The 23,094-nt window shown below is 49.0% G+C and overlaps 2 protein-coding genes across 9 annotated transcripts in view; one reads left to right on the forward strand and one right to left on the reverse strand.

Annotated features, from left to right (window-relative positions):
* The first annotated feature begins 31 nt into the window (after positions 1-31).
* Dmap1 (DNA methyltransferase 1 associated protein 1) lies at positions 32-9,059 on the forward strand. 2 transcript variants are annotated; one of them, XM_013123453.3, is made up of 11 exons: positions 32-130; positions 329-478; positions 938-1,029; positions 1,244-1,439; positions 6,981-7,139; positions 7,231-7,398; positions 7,613-7,798; positions 7,943-8,014; positions 8,290-8,362; positions 8,477-8,772; positions 8,946-9,059. In XM_013123453.3, the coding sequence occupies exons 2-11, from the start codon at positions 374-376 to the stop codon at positions 9,003-9,005; spliced, it is 1,407 nt and encodes a 468-aa protein (XP_012978907.1). In that variant the 5' UTR covers positions 32-130; positions 329-373; the 3' UTR covers positions 9,006-9,059. The 2 variants fall into 2 exon arrangements, with proteins under 2 accessions (XP_012978907.1, XP_012978908.1); XM_013123454.3 differs by having other exon boundaries at positions 86-225.
* A 385-nt stretch (positions 9,060-9,444) lies between these two features.
* Positions 9,445-23,094, reverse strand: part of Eri3 (ERI1 exoribonuclease family member 3) — a 125,139-nt gene continuing 111,489 nt past the window's right edge. For all 7 annotated transcript variants that reach the window (XM_013123425.3, XM_013123424.3, XM_013123423.3 and 4 more), the window contains one exon: positions 9,445-9,975. In XM_013123425.3, coding sequence (XP_012978879.1) covers positions 9,893-9,975 — 83 coding nt within the window. In that variant the 3' untranslated portion in view covers positions 9,445-9,892. The remainder of the gene's footprint in view (positions 9,976-23,094) is intronic.

Genomic DNA, 23,094 nt, shown 5'->3' on the forward strand with positions numbered 1-23,094 from the left:
CCTTTTTGTACAAGCACAGACCGGAAGTGTTTCTGACGGTCGCGTTTCCACAACGCACAGCCGGAAGTTTCTGTTCGTGTGTTCGCAGAGCTAGATAAATTGAGGAGTGGGCTGTAGCTGGAGTTTCTAGGTGTGGATCCCGGGGGATGGTGAGGCAGGGAGTGCGGTGCGACCTTAAGGGACATTCGCGCGGGGAGGCACAGAACGCAGGCAGAACTAGACCCGGTTTGGACCTTTCTCCTCGCGGCCTGCCTCTTTATCCTGCCCTCGCTTGGAGCTGGAGTGACAGGGGCCCCGCCCCCCTGACCGTGGCAAGGTCTCTCCGCAGGTACTGACCCTTGACCTCGGGGTGCTCCCCCATCTCTCAGGCGTGATGGCTACGGGCGCGGATGTACGGGACATTCTGGAACTCGGTGGTCCAGAGGGAGATGCAGCTTCTGGGACCATCAGCAAGAAGGATATCATTAACCCGGACAAGGTAGCTGGGGAACTCGAGAGCGCAGAGTGGGGGTGACGGTGAAGGTGTTGGCGAAGGAATGGGAAGGGGTGACACCAGAAGAGAGATGGCGAAGCGGTAATTCCACCATCATAAAATGCACGATAAAAGAAGTGTTACAACGGAACGAAAGGGATGCCATCCTTAGTGCGATGCAGGAGATAATGACACTGGGAGGCGGTGGGGACCAAGAGAGTGGGAAACCTCCAAGGGACGAGAAGACCAAGAGAGTGGGACACTTGCGAGTTGTTGGGAAGAGAGACCAAGGCATTGAGGTGAGGGAAGGATTTTCTTCCCTGACACATGAGACGGGAGAGGGGTGACTTGCTAATACTCCCGTGACTTTAACTCAGCATTTGTTTGGTCAGAGATTGTGCTGGGTAAGAGTTTTCAGGTAAGAGTGGGTCCAGGCTGTCCTCTTCCCTGTGGTTTTCTTCCCAGAAAAAGTCCAAAAAGTCCTCAGAGACGCTGACTTTCAAGAGGCCTGAAGGCATGCATCGGGAGGTCTATGCCCTGCTCTACTCTGACAAAAAGCAAGTATCAGGGCTCACATGGTGTACCCCCACTTCCATTTTCTCTCCCACTTGTTTCCCCAGCTCTCAGCCCCAGCCAAGGCTCCTGCAGGGCTGCTCAGGGTCTGGCTCCAGGACATGGCTGCTTGTTCAGGGTGGACGGAACTTCGTGGGCTTGGAGGTTCTCACACACCTGATTCTAACCTTTCACCTTCCTAACCTCCCCCACTGCCAGGGATGCACCCCCACTACTGCCTAGTGACACTGGTCAGGGCTATCGAACAGTAAAGGCTAAACTGGGGTCCAAGAAGGTTCGGCCTTGGAAGTGGATGCCATTTACCAACCCAGCTCGAAAGGATGGCGCTATGTTTTTCCACTGGCGACGAGCAGCCGAGGAGGGCAAGGACTACCCTTTTGCCAGGTTCAATAAGGTGAGCCGCTGACAGATACAAGCCCGGAAGTTCTGATTTATCAACGTCCCCTTCTGAGTGTCTCACAGGTAGCTCACGTCAGTGGTACCCTCGAACAGAACCTGTAATTCTTCCTCTGTTCCTGCTCGGTGAGAGGCACCGTTTCTACACAGTTGCCCGTGTTACAAACTTGGAACTCATCCTTGACTTAGCCTTAACACTCAGCTGTAAACTACGGGAGAAAGGGAGTGGAACAGGATGGCAGGCATGTGAAGAAATCAGTGGAAAGAATTCTTCCAGACGAGTGCTGCCCATATGCTAGGAGTATAGCTCGAGTGGACACAGAGTGAGACAAACAGTGCATTTATAGGAGCAGGAGAGGCCTACTTTTTATTGTTTATTTGTGTATTCATTTTTCTGTGTGAATGCACCATGCCAGCCTGCAGAAGCTTTTTCTCTGCTTTCACCACATGGGCCCAAGGAGTTAAACTCAGACAGGCTGGTCAGGGAGGGACTCCCTGAGAGAGTAGCATTTGCTTACGACACACCTCATCACTGAGTTCTGCTAATTCTGTTTCTACCACCAGTGACACCTCTGCCTGTGCTCCTCATCCCGTACGCCAGCACCCAGAATCAAGATCAGTTATGTTTTTAGTCTAGACCATTGAGACGTATCGAAAATGGGGCCTTTCAGGTCTCACCCAGTCACTGAGAGGAAGGGCTAGAGTAGGCTAGGATTGGGTGCCCATGGCTAAGGCACTGTACAGTGGCTCACAACAGTGTCGAATTAAACTTAAAACAACAAGGGATGCTGGGCAGTGGAGGTGAACAGCTTTAATCCCAGCAGAGGCAGGTGGATCTCTGTGAGTTCAAGACCAGCCTGGTTTACAGAGTGAGTTCTAGGACAGGTCCAAAGCCACAGAGAAACCCTGTCTTGGAAAAAAAAAAAAAAAAGAACAACAAGGGGTTCAAACTCAGTCTCTTCTCAGTGCAGTGTATCTCATTGTACCTGGGCCCTTCTCCTGCGTGGCTTATAGGCTTTCTCAGACTGAGTACAACCAAGTGTGACGTCTCCTCCATCCCACCATCCTTCCTATGACCCACTGGCTAGAGAAGCTGGGGACAGAAGCTTGATGAAGCTCAGTGAGAAGGGGAGGTATTTGAGGAAGGGGCTGGACGAGATAGACTGATGGTAAGAGAAAACTCAACTTTTACTGTTCCAGCAGGTTGACACCTAGACATTGAGAATAAAAATAAGTCAGACGGAGTGTCTGTCCTTAAAAAACGTCATGTTGTTGAGAGGTAGAGGAATATGGGGACAATTTCATTCTGGTAGGACACGAGCTATTGGGAAGGCTGGAGGCCATGGGAGTTTTCTTGATGATGTCACTAGGCGGTGCAGTGATCCCCCACTCCCCTTCATGTGCGGGGAACGTGGTAAGGAAAAAGAAAGTAATATAAGGCTTTTAGCTAGGCCTATGGCTGAGTTTGATTCCTGGGATCCAAATGGTGGAAGGAGAGAGCAGACACCCAAATGTTGTCCTCTGACCTCCAAATATACTCGTCTCCACACGCTTGAAAACAAAGATGTAATTTAAAAATTAAAAAGAAGCCAGGCCCTGGTGGTGCACACCTTTACTCTCAAGCAGAGGCAGCAGGATCTCTGTGAGTTCAAGGCTAGCCTGGTCTACAAAGCAAGTTCCAGGGCAGCCAGAGCTGTACACAGAGAAACACTGTCTTGAAGAACCGATAATTAATTTAAAAAGATAAAAATAGTTTTAAAGGTTCATGTGTACCAGATGGATGCTCTGGGCAGTCAGTCCACACTGATAAAGCTTAAAGCTCCTTGTAAGGTGATGTACGGGAGCAGTGGCTCAGTTGGTCAACAGAGTCCATGCCAGGTGGCCCTTGGAAGCCAGGCTTAAGAACTTGGGCCTTGCCCTCATGTCTTTGAGAATCACCCACAGGTTTTAAAGTAGAGTCGTGTCAGGATTGGATGAGTTTTGGAAAGGTATGAGTGGCTACAGAGAGTGAAACTAGAATGAATTCATGTTCTGTTACTCCATTTGCTCCTTTTAGGGTCTCACTCTCAGTCATTCTCCCTCTGCTCTTGCTCAGGCCATGAGTCCAGGAACCACTGATGGTGGCATCCTCCTTGGACCTTCATGCCCAATTCTTTGAGACAGGGTTTCTCTATGACTTTGGAGGCTGTTCTGGAACTAGCTCTTGTAGACCAGGCTGGTCTCAAACTCACAGAGATTCATCTGCCTCTGCCTCCTGAGTGCTGGGATTAAAGCATGGGCCATCACCGCTATTTTAATTATTATTATTTACTTCTTTTTTAATGTACATTGGTGTTTTGCCTCAGTTAAGTTTGTGTGAGGGTGTCAGACCTTGGAGTTACAGTTGTGAGCTGCCATGTGGGTGCTGGGGTTTGAACCCTGGTCCTCTGGAAGAGCAGTCAGTGCCCTTAACCACTGAGCCATCTCTCCAGCCCCCCACCCCATGCCCAATTATTGATTTCTTGTTACTTCAGCCTCTAGGCCATGTTTTCTCTGCTACTTTAGTTTGGGCTTATGGCTTCTCACCTCCATCACTGCTGAAGTTGGCTATTTAGTCTCATACTCTCTTTCACCCACATGTCTTCTCTGTTGCCACATGGTCTTAAATACAAGAAACAGGACCTTTAAAAAATTATTTTGTGTGTATGAATGTTTTGCCTGCATGTGTCTGTACACCACATGGGTGTAGTGCCCATGGAGGCCAGAAGAGGGTAGGACTCACTAGAACTGGAATTTTAAATGGTTGTGAGCTGCCATGTGGGTGCTGGGGATGGAACATAAGTCTAGAAATTCAGGACTTTTAGCTGTACTGGATCTTGTCACAGCCTCAGTGGATTCCAGGCTCCCGGAAAGGTGCACTCCCTGTAGTGGCTGCTTCTGCTGCCATATCAGACTCCATTCAGGCTCTTCAGCTCACTCTGTTTCCCAACCTGGTTCCAGAAGCCAGGCCCACACATTAGGGTGTTTGTTTGTTTGTAATCTCATGTTGTACTTGTGTTGTCCCCTCTGCTCTCCCTCACTAGTTCACTTCTCCTTAACCTTAAGATTTTGCGTGGTATGGTGGTGCACACTTGTAATCCCAGCGTTTGGGAGGTGGAGGCAGGAAGATCCTGAGTTCAGTGTCATCCTCAGGTACATATTGAATTCAGGGCCAACTGAATTAAAAAACAAAACAACCTGCACAGGACTGGAGAGATGACTCAGTGATTCAGAGTGTTTATTGCTCTATCAGAGGACTGAGTTTGGTTTCCAGGACCCAGGGTGGGCAGCTCATGGCCACCTCAAACTGCAGCGGCTTCTGAACATCCAATGCCTTCTGATTTCCATAGGCACCTCACTCCAACTCCACACACACGTAAAAACAATAGCAAAATAAGTAAGAAATAAAAAGAATAGGCCTGGTCAGGCAGTGGAGGCACAAGCCTTTAATCTCAGCACTCAGGAGGCACAGGCAGGCGGATCTCTGTGAGTTCAAGACCAGCCTGGTATACAGAGCGAGTTCCAGGACAGCCAGGACTACACAGAGAAACCCAGTCTCAGAAACAAAACAAACAAACAAACAAAAACAAAGGACTAGGCTTGATTTACTTTTTCTCTGACCAGCTCTGTGCCCAGCTGTACCCAGTGTCACTTGTTAATATTTATCATCTGATTCACCATATAATACCAAAATCGTTTTTTCTGTTTTTCTTTTCTCCCAGTTGGATTGCTGGCTTTGAGAGGTGACCTCTGTGAGCACTGTGTCCCCAACAAGCATAAGCTTGTTGAATGAATGAGTTAATTTGTCATTTTGAACTGATTTGAGAGTGAGACTGGCCAGAAGTCTGGGGAACTTTAAATTATCTGCTTCTAGTGGCGCACACCTTTAATGCCAGCACTCAGGGAAGCAGAGCAGGTGGATCTCTGAATTTGATGCCAGCCTGGTCTACACAGTGAGACCCCGTCACACACATACACAAATTAAATTACAAGGTAGGATATATAGCCAAGCCTGGGTAACCAGATAAATTCTTTGGAGATGATGCCTGAGAGGTCAAAAGGATGAACATGTTCTGTTGGTAGAAGGGATATAGAATTAAGATAAAGTTGAGGGCAAGATCCTGGTGTGTTCCAGACACTTAGACTAGAGAGTTGGGTCCTCAAGGACTAGTGGTTGCAGGAGGCCAGGCCACATATTTTTAATATGAGTGGCTCTTCACTGGTCCTATGGTAGGCTGAGCCCAAACAGTAAGAAATAAACTAGCTAAACTTTGCTCTAGATTTGTGAATGATCTAGAAGGCACTTTATCTTGGAGGTTAATGGAGACATGGCATGTGATCAACAACAGTACCTTTCCTAGGAAGGGGCAAGATTTTCTATTTGTAGCCCAACAGAGACTGAGAGAGATACTAGGATTTTAAGGTAATACAAGTTCATATTTATATTACATTATGGGCACACAATGACATATGCAATTGCTTCCCTGTTTCCATTCTTATTGTAGGCCAGGTGTAACAGGCTGCACTGGTCGGCCTTGTAAGTAGCATAAGGGTCACATCTGTCTGCAGCTGGAGAATGGATTGGAAGAGGACTGAAGAGAAAGTGGGAAGGTGGTTCTGTTTCTCTAATGTAGGCCAGTGATGGTGCTGTGCCAGTCTAAGTGGATTGTGGCTGTGGGGATGGAGAGGGACTCTGGAGGTGAAGTCACAGATTCAGTGCCAGATGGTATTTGCCATAACCCAGTACTGGGGAGACTGAGGCAGGAGGGCTGTTGCGAATTAGAGCCAGTTTGGTCTCCACAGAAAGTACTGTCCAGCCAAGGGCACTTGCCAAGGTTGTGTCAACACAAAACAGAAACGTAGACCATCACCAAACAGCAACTGCTGCTGGCTGTTGGTGGCAATGGTTGAGGCCTATGTTAAGGTTGGACATATGTGACCCCTGGTAGGAAGTGTCCAAGAACAACAGGAAAGTGCCTGCTGTATTTTTGAATTCATAAGAAACTTTTGTTATAGCCCATGCTGACCCCTTGTCTCTGACCTACAGACCCAGCTTATGGTGATGCTGGTAACTCTGAGAGAGACCTGGGGCAGGAGGAGGAATGTGGGCCAGGAGAGGAAGGGGCATTGGCAGTAGGATTCTCTGGAGATGCCCAACTTTGAAGTGCGCTGAGATCGGCAAGTCCCACTGTTACCACTGGGTGGCAGCAGTGCTTTAGACAAGTGGTGCACGGCTTAGGGGCACTGGGTATTTCTCTGATGGGTTTTTGACTCCACAATTGACCCTTGGGTGCCATAGAAGTGCTTACAAGTCAGATAGGAGCATGTGGCCCATCCCCAAAGATGGTAAGGTGTCCTGAAGTGAACCAGGCAGACCACTGCCCCAGAGTCATCAGACAGTTTTTCCTTCCTACAGGCTGCCCACACACAGGGGTTAGTAATAAACAAGGGGTGTGATCACATGGCCAGTCTGCTTGGACATATGACAAAGGAATGTGGTCCCATGTCTTTGTGCCAGTAGACGGTGCAGGTGCCAGTGTACTCAGAGCAGGAGTACCAACTCTACCTTCATGATGATGCATGGACTAAGGCCGAGACTGACCACCTCTTCGACCTCAGCCGCCGATTTGATCTGCGCTTTGTGGTTATTCATGATCGGTATGACCACCAGCAGTTCAAGGTGAGCCAGTGTGTGTCTGCATGAGCGTCCAGCCCTCCCGCCATCCCTGCCGTATGCTTCTGTGTTCATCCCCATGTGCCCCCATTCTCAGAAGCGCTCTGTAGAGGATTTGAAAGAGAGGTACTACCACATTTGTGCCAAGCTTGCCAACGTGAGGGCTGTCCCAGGCACAGATCTCAAAATACCAGTATTTGATGCTGGGCATGAGAGACGGAGAAAGGAGCAGTTGGAGCGGCTGTACAACCGGACCCCAGAGCAGGTCACGACCTCTTCTCCATACCTGAGACCCTTTGCCTCCCCACCCTCCATGGCCTCAACTCTCTCACCCCCAGGTCCTCCACCTTTAGCCCATTCCCGTGGTTCCCCTGTTCTTCCCCTCCCTGCAGGTTCCTTACCTCTGGTTCCCTCAGCTCCCTGGCCATCCTGCATCCACACAGCCTTCACACATGCCAAAGCATTTCTTGCTTTTGCAGGTGGCAGAGGAAGAGTACCTGCTACAGGAGCTTCGTAAGATTGAGGCCCGGAAAAAAGAGCGGGAAAAACGCAGCCAAGACCTGCAAAAGCTGATTACGGCAGCAGACACCACTGCAGAGCAGCGGCGCACAGAACGCAAGGCCCCCAAGAAAAAGCTACCCCAGAAGAAGGAGGCTGAGAAGCCGGTGTGAAGGCTGACCCAACGAGCTCAGGGTGGACGGGTCATTTGGCAGAGTCCCCAGCTTCAGTGGGTGTTCAGAGAGTACCACGTCAGTAGGTCCCTGGGCCACCCCCTATGACACCTTAGGCTCTATAACTCTTCCCCTCAGGCTGTTCCTGAGACTGCAGGCATCAAGTTTCCAGATTTTAAGTCGGCAGGTGTCACACTTCGGAGCCAGCGGGTGAGTTACCTCCTTCAATGTTTGCACCCTGGGCTCCAAATGTCCTAAGTGCTACAGCTGCTGAGGCTAGAGCAGTAGGAGGGGCTGTGGAAAGAGGAGGGCTCACCAGGGTCTCATGACACGGCCAGGCTGAGTTGCTTTACTGTTCCCACTTCTCAGCTTGTTCCATTTGCGCCATAGCTACTTGCAGAGGTTCCCTGTGAGCCTCCCTGTTTAACCCTCTCCACCCTCAGCTTCACCCAAGGGCTATAGGACTTAGCTCACTGTCATTGCAGATGAAGCTGCCAAGCTCTGTGGGTCAGAAGAAGATCAAGGCGCTGGAACAGATGCTGCTGGAGCTCGGTGTGGGTGAGTGACACTAAACCTCGTGCGATAGATAGCTCCCTCTCCCAGGGGCTGTGCAAGGGAGGGTAGTTCACACTGCAGGCCTTCAACCACAGTCCGGCCTTGTCTTGCCTGCAGAGCTGAGCCCCACCCCCACAGAGGAGCTGGTGCATATGTTCAACGAGTTGCGGAGTGACCTGGTGTTACTCTACGAGCTCAAGCAGGCCTGTGCCAACTGTGAATATGAGCTACAGATGCTGCGGCACCGGCACGAGGCCCTGGCTCGGGCAGGGGTGCTGGGGGGCCCTGCCACGCCAGCCGTGGGAACAGCCCCTGCCTCTGCTGAGCCAGCAGTGTCTGAATCTGGACTTGGCCTTGACCCTACCAAGGACACCATCATTGATGTAGTGGGTGCACCCCTCACACCCAATTCGGTAAGAGCCTGGGCAGGCCTGGGGGAGCGTGCCCTGGCTCCGGTTGCCACCGTGAGGGGACAGGCTGAGGACAAGAGTGGGCTGACTATTGGCCTCTTCTCTGAGAACAAAAGGTACTAAGCCCTGAGTCACATCTCAGAGGCCACTAACACCAACACTTTGTGTCTCTTCAGCGGAAACGACGGGAGTCCGCCTCCAGCTCATCTTCTGTGAAGAAAGCCAAGAAGCCATGAGGGGCCACTAGGGTTGGTGGTATGGTGTAAATAGAGCTGTTACGTTGGACTGGGCTGACTGATTGTTTCCTTGCCTCCTCATATCCTTGGCTGGGGTGACGGCTGACAGCTGATCACTACAGTGCGTCCCTAAAGGCCTGCTGGCGGTGCCACACTCAGCCCCTTCACCACCTCTTTGTTGCCCAGACTCTACACCTTGAACACCTGTGGTCTGTATTTAAGTTGCACACAGCAGGGGACTCAGATCAGCAGCAGCAGCTTCGGCAGGTCCTTGTGTTCAAGACAGTGTCCCCTGCTCCTAGTCTGTGCATCTTTAGTGAAGGCATGGAAGGTGCTGCAGTGCCATCAGCATGTGCTGATGGCTTTGTATGGAGATGAAGCCTGGAGCGTCAGCATAGCGACAGCCTTACACACAAGGACAGCTCCGTGCACACCAGGACCTTGTTTCCCCGACTTTATTCAGTGGCACGTTCACAGCAGGGATGGGGGTGACACAAGGTGGGGCCTGATCTGTCCTGGAGCCCTGGGGGCACCACACACCATGCACTATGGATGGGAGGGGGCACAGGGGAGACTTGGTGACCCCAGCAGAAGCCTGCATACCAGGGAGAAGGCAGTGAGTACCTGGGTTCCCCCTAGCCCAGGCCCAAAATGGCAGGGGCTAATACTGGACTGAGACTGAGGAGTGGGAGGGGGTGGGGCACAAAGTGTCTGCTCCAGAGGGGCCAAGTGGCCAAGCCCTCACCCAGGGCACAAGCCCACAGGGCATCTGGGGACACTCTGGGCGCAGAGCTGTGCCACTCTCCTTTCTCCCTCTAGCGAGGGAGAGGAGGATTCTGGTTTGGGCCAAGCAGCTACCCTGTCCTGCCCCATCCGTCCTCTGCCAATCAGAAGGGCTTTGATGTCTGCTTGAAGATGAAACCTCGGTATGCCAATGTCTTCATGATGTTGGCAATGTTCTTGCAGTCATCTAGAAAGAAGAGAAGACATTTAGACAGGGGCCAGATTCGGGAGCCATAGGCCTGAGAGGAGGACATCCCTGGCTCTGGTGGCAACATCTCCAGCCTTGGGTTGGGCTAGATGACACTGGGCCTACAGGAAGCCTGGACCCTACGCTTCTCAGTCCCATAATTCATGCTGGAAATTGGCCGCTGTGTCCCATCCCAGCCCCAGTGGTGATGTATGGGCGCCGTCGCAGTAAGAAAAAGGCAGAGTAAATGTGTAATTTCTCCCTTGACGGCCCCTGGCCGCTGGGCGATCCTTCTTGTTGCTGCCGCGTGGGGACGGCCTGTCCGCCACACTCCGTCTTCCCGCCACCCGCCTTGATGTCTCCATTTCATTACTGTGCGGCCATTCATCACACCCACAGCCAGGGTGACTTTGTCGGCACTGGGGGGGGGGGGGACTGTGGTCCAGGCCATACTCAACTGGTGACAAGGCACAAGAATTGGCACAGCTGTGCCAGAACCCTGGGAAACACCTGTTCTGGATATCTGTCTCATGTAGCTCCACACAGGCTGGGGAGGGAAGGTGCTACTAGGTGCTGTCAGCCCTACCAGACACACCCACCAGACACCCTCAGCCTGCCTCTTCCCAGTAGGCTAGATGCAGGCCACCTTTTGGGACCTTGTCTCTGCTCAAATACCAGGTTAAATAGCCTGTATGTGTGAGACCCAATCAGTTTCTCTAGTACTGGCCTCTGAAAAATTCCATGCTGTCAGCTATTGTGGTAGCCTGGAGGATTCAGGTACTCTGGGGATTTGGCCAGGACAAGACCTGATCCACAACTAGATACAGGAAAGGCAGCAACACCGAGCTTGACCTACAAGAGCAGTGGTTCTCAACCTGTGGGTCATGATCCCTTTGGGGTCACATCAGATACGCTGCATCTCAGATATTTACATCATGATTCATTACAGTAGCAAATTTAGTTATGGAGTAGCAACTTAATTTTATGGTTCGGGTCACCATATGCAGAATTATATTAAAGGGTCACAGCATTAGGAAGGTTGGAACCACTGCACTAGAGTAAATCTAGTACAGAAACTACCCATCCACCTGTTTTGTGGTTTGTTTGTTTGTGGGCTTTTTTGTTGTTGTTGTTTTTATTGTTGTTCAGCTTCCCAGAGAGTCCCCAACTGTCTGCTTTTACTCCTCTCCCACCTCCCTTCCTTGTCCATGGGCCATAGCTATGGCCTCAGCCACTACTCTACCCTCATTAGCCAGATGCTGTGATGCAGAGTACCATACACTGATGGCATAATAAAGCCAGGGGTGGTGGTGAGGTCAGGGGGCCTCTGCATCTTTCCATTCCATTGAGCCTCTATGTTTGCCCTCACCAAAACTTTGGCCTAGGAAAGGGGTCTCCGGCACCCCCTGAGTTAAGAAAGTCTCATTAGCCAAGGGCCTAGGGCAGGCCAATCAAATGAGATCCTGTCTTAGAAGAGTTCAATATATATGTACCTGCAGTGGACAGAGGTGTGGGGAGGTGAAACCTTGTTTCTCCAGGGACTCCGGAAGCCAAGAGGGCTGATCTGCTCTGAGGCAGAATGGGGAGAAGACAGATGGGTGGGTAGTGGCGGCCATGGCAACTCCAGACATGACCCATCCCCGTGGTTTATGGGCCGGACACGCGCCCCGCTCAGCTGAGGCCCTGTCATTTGTCTCTCTTAGTGAGTACGCCAGTACTGTGGGGGTAGAGGGTAGAGGGAGGCATGACAGGAAGGAGCTAGGCAGTTGGCAGGGGAATAGGACAGGAAGAAGCCTGGGGAGTTATGTAGGGCTAGATGCCATGATGGCACTGTTGAGAGTTGGGGGAACCTGGGATAGGATATTCTTCCCCAATAAACCTAGCCCTGTCAGGGCACCTCAGATCCCCCCTGTCTCCAGCACTCTGGAGACCATGGCCGCTGTGCATATTAAGAATAAGTCCCCTCGTTATCTGCAATTACCCAGCGGCCACACACCTCATTTCTTCTAGCAGAAAAGAAAATTAGTTTTCTATTGACTTCATCTGGCTCCTCCCTCATTGCTGGACAAATCACTCAATCTGCCTCCCCTGGCCCAAGTAAATGTCCTAGCCTAGATTCCTCTCCCCCACCCCCCAACCAGGCCACTAGTGAGCAAATGCTGATTTACCTTGGGAGGTGCCTGCATACCTCAGTCTTGACCTTCCCCCATGCCATACACACACTTCACTCAAATTACAAGCTCTGGCTGCTTCTAAAGGCCGCCTTCCCCAACCATGACTTCTCTCCAGTCCCACCACAAATTCAAATGTTGCAAACAGTTCTCTCCAGATAAACATACAAAACATTCTCAAATACTGAATATTCTCCCCAAGTTTCCTCTTGTGCATTCTCAAATTGGCAAATGGCACCTTTATGTAGTCCACTCAAAACTCCTAAGAGGTCAACACCCCACTCACACTGGCCAGAGCTCACCAGGCATGAAACCTGCAGATTTGGCTTCCTTATGCTAGAATCAAGCGGTTCTCAACCTGTGGGTTTTGACCAGCAGAAAACACATTTCTGATGGTCTTAGGAAATGACACACTGCTCAGCAAAATTAGTTATGAAGTAGCAATGAAAGTAATTTTATGGTTGGAGGGGTCACCACAACCTAAGGAACTGTTCTAAAGGGTCACAGCATTAGGAAGGTTGAGGACTACTGCTTAACCAAATGCTTCCATCCTCCTGCAGCCGATCACCTGTAAGTCCACGGCCTGTAATTCTTAATTCTGCTTACAACCTAGCCTGCCCCTCAGATTCACCTTCTTGTAGACCATGGGGTCTTACAAGGCAGCCCTGGGTGGCCTGGAACTCAAGAGATCTGTTTGTTTCTGCCTCTCAGTGCTTGGCTCTAAATGTGTGCACTAGCATGCTTGATTAACGTCTATGCACGCAAACACAGGTATTTTAACTGTGGGGTGTGTGTGTGTAGGTCACAGGACAACTTGTGGGAGTTGGTTCTCTGCTTCTGAGTGGGTCCTAGAGATCAAGCACAGGTCAGATGGTGACAGGCACCTTTACCCACTGAGCCATCTTGCTCATCCCATGCTTTCTCCCTTTCCTTGAATGGTTCTGGGGCATAAACCTAGGGTTCTGTGCATGCATGCATGGCAAGCACTCTACCACTGTGCTAGATCCTTAGCCTCCCATCCCCCACCCAGGCAGGATCTCAAACTTACTATAGATGAGGATAATCCAGACCTCAAACTCTTGATCCCCTGCTTCTACCTCTTGAGTGCTATGGTTACAGGGATGTGCCATCATGCCTAGCTCTCAGCCCCTTTTTTTACTTTCTGACACAGGTCTCATTAAGTCACCAAGGGAGGCTTGAACTCACTCAGTAGTCTGGCAGTTCTTGAACCACAATCCTTCTGCTTCAACTTCACTGTAGCTAGGACTACAGATCACTGTGATAAGGCCTGGAAAACTTTAATGCAGCTCAGTCGTGGCAAAAATTGATCCCTACTGCTTCTGGCCTCACCCCTGTAAACTGCCACAAATTTCTAATCTATGATCTCAAGGAGCATCTACTGTTTTCTGAAAATGTTGACGCATGCTACGGAGTCATGCAAACCCATTGCAGTCTGAAGTTCTGCAAATGCTATGTCAGGTGAGTAACTGGCAAGTGTTTTGCTTCTCTAGCCCCAGGTCCTCCACTAGGGGTGATAATAGCCACAGCACCACTGTGAACCCTGAGCAAGGTGCTACCTCCTGCATCTTTGCATAGCCAGTATGCTGGTGATCTGATGATCAATGGTGAGAAAGTGTGTGATAGATTGTGTATGGCTTAGATGACGGGAGGATCCTTTGGGTTTGCTGGCCAGCCAGTATAGCTCAATTGGGAGAATTCAGGGTTTTGGTGAGAGACCCTGTCTCATACAATAAGGCGGAGAGTGATTGATACACCCAATATCAATCTCACATGTGTATACCTACCTCCCCCACAGGACCCACAAAACAAAGCCATCCCATATTTTCAGCTATATTTTTACCATCATTATTACTTGTTTTTTAAAAGATTAATTTTTATTTTATGTGTATGGGTGTTTTGCCTTCATGTCAGTCTGTGTACCACATTCTTGCAGAGCCTGTAGAGGCCACAGGATTCCCCTGGGACTGAAGTTACAGATAGTAGGGGGTGCAGGGAACTAAACCCAGGTCCTCTGGAAGAGCAGCCAGGGCTTTTAACAGCTGAGCCAACTCTCCAGCCCATTATCTGGTTTTTGTTTTTTGTGAAGCAGGGTCTCATTATGTAGAGCAGGCTGGCCTTGTACTTATAGAGATCCACCTGCCTCTACCTCCTGAGCGCTGGGATTAAAGGCATGCGCCACCACCCCTGCTTTAACTGTATTTTCTACTTAGTTGTTTTATCTGTCTGGAAATACATTTTGTGTGTGGTAAGAAATAGCTCTAACTTTATTATTTTTCTGATACAGAACCCACTGCCCTATCAACAGGGCCTAAACTGTCCTCTTTCTGTACCCTTCTGAAATGACAACTCTATCGTATCTACATAGTGTTGGAACCAGTAAAGAGAATAAACATATAATGACCAAAGGGCAAATCAAGTTGAGAAATCAGGGTGGGAAACTGCTGACATTATTAACGAGGCAAAGAGGTAGTGTGGTCAAAGGAGAATGCGGACAGATGCCAAGGCCACCACTGTAGTCTCAGCCTCCTGTCTTCCCCCTGTCTGGTAGTCTCCAGAGACTGGTGAGGGATGGGGCAGAGGCCAGCAAAGTTGAGGCACAGGGACTGGCAGGGGCAGGAAACTGCAAGGAGCAGGACCTGTGCACGAAAAGAGGAGGCCACAAAAAGAACTCTGAGCATTGACATCCTAGAGTCTCACTGGCCTTGGGACCACATCTATCTGGACATGCAGCAGCAATGAAGTCTTGAGCAAAAGTGTTGTGGGTTAACCCTAGGCCAGTATGAAAGGACTACCAGACTATTGTCTCAGCCCAATGTGGGACATGCACTGAAAAACTACTTGTGTCAAGTATTTGACTGCTCCTTTACACGTTGAGATAGGGTTTCTCTATGTAGTCTTAGCTGTCCTGGAACTCTCTATGCAGACTAGGCTGGCCCCGAACTCAGAGATCCTGCCTTTACCTCCTGAGCACTGAGATCAAAGGTGTACACTACCATGCCTGGCTGCTCTGCATTTTTATTTTATCTTATTTTATTTACTAGGTTTGGCAACTTTGTGATGGGGGCCAGCACAGTTCAGCACCATAAGGTAGCTCAAAGGGGGCCAAGGCAGTGAATTTAGAATTTAAACAGTAGAGAGCCCTATCTATTCTCAGATTCTGAGTTTGGTCCAAACTCATCTACTTAGTAACTGAACTTCAGCAAGTTCCCAACTTTTAACTTTTCTGTGCTTTTGGTTTCTTGTCTAAAATTGGAAGAATAATTATAGCAACTACTTCTCTCAAAGGATTATTTAAAAGACACAATGAATTATCTGTCAAATGTTTATATAGTGTCTGTGTTAGTTATCAGTTCTAATTCTTATAATATTGTTATTCTAAAATAAATATCCTGATACTCACTCTATATCCCCTGAACCAGCCTTGGCCTACACAGTCTCCCGTGCCCCACCCCTATCCATGGCCACCTTGGCCAGCATGACACACTTTCCAGACATACACTCACTCTCCTCCCATTCAGCACTCTTGAAGCTTCCAACACTCCTCTAGGTAGTGTCCTTATGGACCCCGACTCTAAAGTGACCCCTTCTTTCAGCCCCTCCCCATGCCACCCTTCCACCCCACAGAGGTGCCTGGAGGTGCCACAGGGTTGATGGTGAAGGATGATGGTGTTTCTACAATAAGGAGAAAAGGCAATTTCATCTTGATTAGCAGGCGATTTCTCTCTCTGTAATAAGCGTGCTCCAAATAATTAGCGTGTTTTACGTAATAATGAAATTACAGAAATGCAGTCCACTTATTCAAACAACTCACCATTACCATATTTTTAAATATTAGACTTAATTAGAGTTTATCACTTCAGAGAAGTATGCGGACCGAAGATGTTTTTAAAAAAATCCTCATAAAGTGTTTATTAAGCGCTGGTAAAGCTAGGATAATGATGTGTTTGGAAATTAAGGCAATCAAACACTTACCGCCGCTCCTGGAGGCCGGGCATGGAAATGAGGCCATTACACGCCCATTACCCGCCAGCTCACAGCCACTTGGGGGGCGGGGTGGTGGTGGATGTGCCTGGCCGAGAGGGCATGGTGCCCGGAAATGCCTCTGCCAACCTCACAGAGATGCCTGACCAGTAAGTACAGATCAGCCGCAGTCACTTACACTGAGTTTGGCTGTCACGAGCCCAACTCAGACTTGGCCAAGCAAGTGACTGGATTGATCCCAAAAAGCAAAGAAGACAGCTCTGGTCTGACCAACTCTGATCCAGATTCCCAGGCCTGGCAGGACACATTAGCTCATTGAAACCCAATGCAAAACGGGGACAGAAGCCAGGTCAAGTGGCCAGAGAGGTCAGTGAGGTGAGGCTGGATTCCACTTGCTGGCTGCAGTCTCTGTGAGGAAGTGGCAGGCCTAGACCAAGTGATCACTTAAAAGTCTAGGCCACACAAGAAGGGGTCAGTAGAGAGGTGGCAGGAAGCAGATGAACTGAGTTTGTATCTAAAGAGAAAGACCTGAAAACAGACCCTGAGTTGGGGAAAGCAAGTGCAGGGGTGGTAGAGAGCAGGGCTGTAGGCTTCAGACCCCATTTGTCCCAGTGAATAACTAATTCCAAGTGCTGGGTTTTTGTTCCGTGGCCATTTATATCTGTGAGGGGAGGAAATGAAGAGGCAGCACGGACGCCACATCTTTCTGTGTTATTGCTTGTCTGCCATTTGCAAATCATTATTAATTGTGGGCCCTGGTGGCAGGCTGGGTGGGGGCCTGGCGGGGTACATCCACATAGCTCTTCATCAAGGACCCCAGCCGCTGCCCCAGAGAGCCAATTACCCCGCCCTGATTGGGATCAGATAAAGAGGGAATTTTTACAAATTAGGGAATAAATAGAATTTCCACACAGGGCGCGGGCAGGACCTGAGAGGCTATAATGAAAAACCATCCGTCACCATCAGCATGGCCTGGGCATAGAGCCCCGGCACTCCCTCCCTCGTGGGCCCTCCCTGGTGTTCAAGGACCTGAGCAGGCAGGTCTGTGAACACCCTAGTCCTCCAAGGGCCTGGAAACAGGAGGGAATCCCCCGGGAATATGTGTGTGGTAGGATGGGGGATGGAGGAGGATACGAAGTGTTGGAGAAGTCCAGGGTCTGGCTCAGGCACTGTCCCTGTCTCTGCTCGCCTCCCCTCAGGGTCTCAGAAAGGAGACATGCAGTACTAAGAAAGAGTAAAGTTGGGAACCACAGGCCAAGAATACATCCATGACCCCATAGCCATGGCAGCCATAAGGCAGAGCCCCAGCCCAGCCCCTCGGATCACACAGTCTGGGCTCCCATTAGTGCTCCTCCCCTTGGATCATTAAATATGTATATCTTATTACACGCCTTGTTAGAGTATCGAGCTCTATTGACTGATGATAAATCCTGAGCCTCGTCCTGGCCGTAAATTTATCTGGAGATGATGAAGACTCAATAATCTAGTCAGGCAGATAATATCATCGGGCCTTAAAAAAGATCATTACATTATATGTCAGAATTAAAAGTGAAATACGCTGTAGTAACAGGGTGCTGTTCTGGCCATTACAACAATGCCCGCCTCCCCCGGCCCATTCTCAGCCCAGGTGGAGGGGCTGGGTGGCCAGAGACTGCTACAGCTAGAGGGGGCAGAGTAGCTGAGGTGTGAAGGAACGAGTTGGCTGTCCAGGACAGCTGACCAGACCTAACTAACATTCACAACAGATTCTAACCCGAGGCTCTGCACATGGATCAGTCTTGGGACCTTCAGTGGCTCTCTAACAGGAAGATGCCAGTATTTCATCACTTCAAGACAGGGGCTTTGAAGACTCAGGAGAGATCCTTTCAAAAATGGAGGCACTGACGTACTGAGAAGTTAAGGGATGTACACTGCCCTAGACACCAGGCTTAGTGTCCCAGATCTGGACATGTGTCACTGCTTAGCTGGAGCCTTCCTGTGAGGAAGTGCTGTCAGTCCATCTCTGGCCACCTCCTTCCTTGGAGGTCTGTTGCCCAGCTTCCATCTTGACCTGAGAAACTGATGTCAGATTCTCCATTCATTGACCTTACAACATTTCTCTGTTGTGCCTTTTTATTACCCATTTCTACAGCAACAAACTTAACCTTTGAAATATCCCCACTGTTCTTTCCCTTGACATAATTCAGGTATCTCTAGACTCACCACCATATATACATTTCCTTCCCCTTAACTGGAACCTGGAACCACTTGCCCCTCTACCCTCTCTGTATATATCATCTCTCCTGAGCCTCTGGCCTATGCATTGCTGTGCCGTACTCCATACCGGCAGAATCCACTGTTCCCTGATGTGACAGGACCAACAGTATAGTGCTAGAGCTAATTTTGGTGATGCTATGATCCTTGCCAATCACTAGGTTAAAGGTGGGCAAGTGTTCTGGCTTCCGAGACACAGAGGTAAGTTCACTGGAAGGCCTTCAATGAATATTTCACACTTAGGAAGAGAAGCATGAAGGAAGATCTTTGCATTCTGTTGGATGTTTCCATCTCTGCCCATACTGTCTCGGACTGCAGAAGCCACCACATTCTGCCTACAGGGGAGTTAGCTAAGAAGACTATGCTGAATGTATAACAAAAATGGAAACGTTTCTGGATCTCTGAGGACAATCCTGGAAGGCTGGATCAGTCAGCCTGACAGTTAGTTCTCTTACCTCTAGATTCCTTTTGTTACATGACAAATCCCCCTTATTACTAAATATGTTTAAAACAGATAAATCATGGCCTATCTTTTTCTTGCAGCTGAAAGCATACAGCCATAGTTCATCTTTATTGTCAACCTGACTGAATTTGGAATCACCTAGAAGATACACCTCTGAGCATAGGGTATTTCCAGAGAAGTTTAACTGAGAAGGGAAGATCTGCCCTGAATATGAACATCACCATCCCATGGGTTAGGGTCCCCTCTAAATAAAAAGGGAAAGAAAGCAAGTCAACTGAACACTAGAATTCATCCCTGCTTCCTGACTACAGGTGCAATGTGACCGGCTGCCTCATGAGCCTGCCATCTGTCTTCTCAGCTATGATAGACTGTACCCTCAAAGTGTGAGTCAAAATGAATGTTTCTTTCCTGCCAGGTAGGATGGCACTTGAGAGGCAGAGACAGGAGGACTGTAGTGGTTAAAGGCCAGTCTGAGCTACAGAATGATACACTGTTTCTCAAAGCACTAAAGGGAACAAACAAACTTGATTTTGGCAGCTCTTTTATCAGAGCAACGAGAAAAGTAATTAATACATTGACATGAAGTATAAAGGTAAGAAAACAATGGCAGAGGATGCACTATGCATGGAAGAGATGGGCAAAAGACACTGCTACTTTAGGCTGACACCCTTATGTGCTCTTGAAACACCTAATCAGACTGTTTCTTACTGTATCTTAGGACACAGGGCATGTTACTAAAGGGGCTATGGGAATCTAGCTTTGGCTGAAACCCTTATGGAAACAGAAGAAAGTAAAAGTTAACAGAGAAGAATTGCATTCCCAGTTTGCAGGGTCAGTTGACTAGAAGCTCCCTGGCTCCACAATTTATGGAGACTCAGGTTTCCTCCTCCTTTCTGCTCTACTGTCCCCAGACTACAGTCTATCCCACTGTGTTCCAGACAAGAGGAGGAGGAATACAGGCAAGGCAAGAACAGCATTGTTCCCTGAATGGTTTCCCTTTAAGTATCACGCCTAGACTGTATTTTTATTTCACCGGCAGGGCTCAGAGACATAACCCTGCCTAACTGAATCAGACACTAAAAAAGTCTTCAGCCAGGCATGGTGGCACAGCTCTTGGGAGACCGAGTCTACAAATGCAAAGTAGGGTCCCATCTCAGACAGACAAGGAGTCTGACGGCCAAGCTGAGTACTTCTTGATGCCCTTGTTTCAAAAGGTTCCAGAAGGTTCAGAAGGATGGACTGATTCCACATGTGTACCAGGTACTTTCTACCCTAGCAACACAATGGACATCTTCCTTTATAACGTGGGCATGGCCCATCATGTCAGACTTCTTGTCCAGATCCTCAGCTCTGATCCCCCTTTCCTCGGCTATCCTGGCCTGGAAGAACCCTAGCTGCTTCTTTCGCTAGGCCTACATCTTAGCTGTGAGCAAATGGAAAAAACCATAACCTTAAAGACCAGTGTCACCATGACATCCTCTCCAGTCCCTGTGGTACATAAACGCCCCAGGCAACCCCACAAGGCTCCTGCCCAGTGAGAGCTGATACTTCTTGCATCTGGCACAAGAGGGGACCAAACCTGCTAACCCTTTTGAAGTGGATTTGTCCACCTCACCTGGAATCTAAGCCAGCATCCATACTTTCCAGAGGCCTGGACTTGAGAGCCCTTTTGCTCTCCAGCTCTGACTCATCCAAGCCCTCTTCTGGGAGCTGGCCTCCATTTAATGGCCTCTCCCAATTGGCTGGTACTCATACCCTTGTCCCTTTCAGAGGCAGATCACAGACTCCCAATGCCTGAGGTCTCCTTTCCTTGTCTCCCCTCTTACAGTTTTACCAAAGCTGTCTTCTCTAATGAACAGGGTAGACTAGTAGGGGTGGGACATCCTATGTTCGAGTTAAAATTTTATTTTTTTATGTGTTTTTGTCTATTTGTCTGTGTACCACTTGTGTACCTGGTGCTCATGGAAGCCAGAACATAGCATTGGATCCCCTGAACCTGCAGTTACAGATGGGTGTACACTGTCATATGGGTTTTAGGAACTGAACCTAGGTCTCCTAAAAGAGCAGACAGCGTTTTAACTGCTGAGCTATCTTTCCAGCCCTTTATGTCTGACTCACATTCACTCCTGGCTGTGGCTTTGGTGACGTGAGCACTTCCTTTTATGTCATCCTACTGTCTTCTGTGAGCACTTATGCTTCTGAACACTCTTCAGATGTGTTGCGCAAAGCTGCCACTGACCCTCTTCTCTTTTTCTCTCCTTAAGCAGAATTATCTACCCTATCCACCCCTGGGGTTTGAGTCGTCCATTTCCAATAATCTCTAGGTCTACATTCTTACTACCATCCTTCATTGAGGAAAGCAACACTACTGCCATTCTTTCTACAATGGTGTATTTTTTAAAAGACTTATTTATTATGTATACAGTGTTCTGTCTGCATGTATGCCTGCAGGCCAGAAGAGGATGCCAGATCTCATTTTAGATGGTTGTGAGTCACCATGTGGTTGCTGGGAATTAAACTCAGAACAGCCAGTGCTCTTAACCCCTGAGCCATCTCTCCAGCCCCTATAATGGTGTACTTTTAAACCAGGACTCTAGTAATTCCACTCTATCTTAAACCCCTCCAATGATTCTGGAGTAGAAATGGGAAATAATGGAAACCATGGTCAAACTAAAACAGGGCCTTTAGTTAACAGTACAGGGCCAATGCTACAGCTCATGCTGACAACTGTACTATGATTAAAGATGTTGACAGGAGGAAAGCTGGGTAAGTGAAATACAGAAACTTGCCTACAAAGGAGCCTAGGGATGTAATGCAGTGGAGTATTTGCCTATCACACATGAAGATCTGGGTTCAATCTACAGCATGGAATGAACCAGGTGTGGTGGCTCACATCTAAAATCCCAATACACATAAGGTAGAGACAGAAAGATTAGAATTAAGGTGTCGTTGGCTCCGTTGGGAGTTCCAGGCCAGTCAGGGCTACATAATGAGAGCCTATCTCCAGAAAGAAAAAAAAAAAAAAACCAACCAAACAAACAAACAGAAAGTAATTAAGAATGAAGGTCAGGGGTGGTGGTGGCACACACTTTTAATCCCAGCACTCGGGAGGTAGAGGTAGGTAGATCTCTGTGAGTTCAGAGGCCAACCTGGTCTACAGAGCGAGTTCTAGGACAGCCAGGGTTCTCTAGAGACCCTGTTTCAACCTACTCATGTCAAACAAAACAAAACAAGAATGAATGTCAGGCATGGAGGTGCAGAGCTGTAACCCCAGCATTTGGGAAGTGGAAGGAAATCATAAATTCAAGGGATGGGCTCTATGAAGCCTTGAAAGCAGCTACCATTTCCTCAGATGGGCACTGTCTCCCTTGCTATCCCTAGGATAGCATCAAAACTCCTTTACAAAGTTTTGGGGGTCTGGCCGTGTTTACCTCATCTCTTACTCATGTGGTACAGCCCCTTTCACATGCTCTTCTTTGTCGAGAAACCAACTTCTCATCCAGAATGCTCCTCATTCCTTGGGACTCAGGCCTGCTCATTTCCTTATGGGCTAGTTTACTTTGGCTTCACGTCTGTGTAAGAACCTTTTCTGTATGTTCCTACAATACCTAGATGAGTACCCTTATCATGACTGCTTCTGTTACCTCCTGCTAGATAATATACCACGTAAGGGGTTATTTCCACAGAGGCCCCTCAAGGAGATGGACAGAGTTGAAGGAAGGACTGGAAAAGGAAGCAGGGAAGGCATAAGCCCGTGATCACAGACGAACTTCATGCCTCACGTCTACCATCTAAAGCTTCTACATGCCAAGGCTCTGAGTGGAGGTCACAGTCCTTGTTTCCAGCTTCTAACATGCTGCAGGTGTCTGCCTCTTCCCTGCCTCTGTTTCTTCCTAGCATCTTGGTTTTCCCAAGACTATGTCAGACGACTATCTGGAAGGACCTCATCAGCAGAGTGGGAGAGGTGGTGCTGGGGGTCCCCTGTCCCAGGCAATGATGCCCTGGAGAACAGCTTAGTTGTACCTGGGGACACTGGGGAGAGGGGCTGGCCTCCTTAAGCTCAGTTCCACCTGGTAAATATTTTATCCTCAAGCTGCTCAGCTAATCCTTATTAATTTCAATACGCTGCCTTGCCTGGCTCGGCTCCCAATGCATTATTTATCCCCTTTGTTTGTTTGTCGCTAACAGGTGGGCCCCAGTGGAGGCGCTGACTGGGGACAAGCCCACTCC

The sequence above is a fragment of the Mesocricetus auratus genome, unplaced genomic scaffold (assembly GCF_017639785.1).
Source record: "Mesocricetus auratus isolate SY011 unplaced genomic scaffold, BCM_Maur_2.0 Super-Scaffold_100014, whole genome shotgun sequence".
Classification (NCBI taxonomy): Eukaryota; Metazoa; Chordata; class Mammalia; order Rodentia; family Cricetidae; genus Mesocricetus; species Mesocricetus auratus.

Coding starts and splice junctions, on each gene's coding strand:
- Dmap1 (XM_013123453.3), top strand. CDS start 374: ATGGCTACGGGCGCGGATGTACGGGACATTCTGGAACTCGGTGGTCCA. Junction 7,399..7,612: donor ACAACCGGACCCCAGAGCAG/GTCACGACCTCT, acceptor TTGCTTTTGCAG/GTGGCAGAGGAAGAGTACCT. Junction 8,363..8,476: donor GCTGCTGGAGCTCGGTGTGG/GTGAGTGACACT, acceptor TCTTGCCTGCAG/AGCTGAGCCCCACCCCCACA.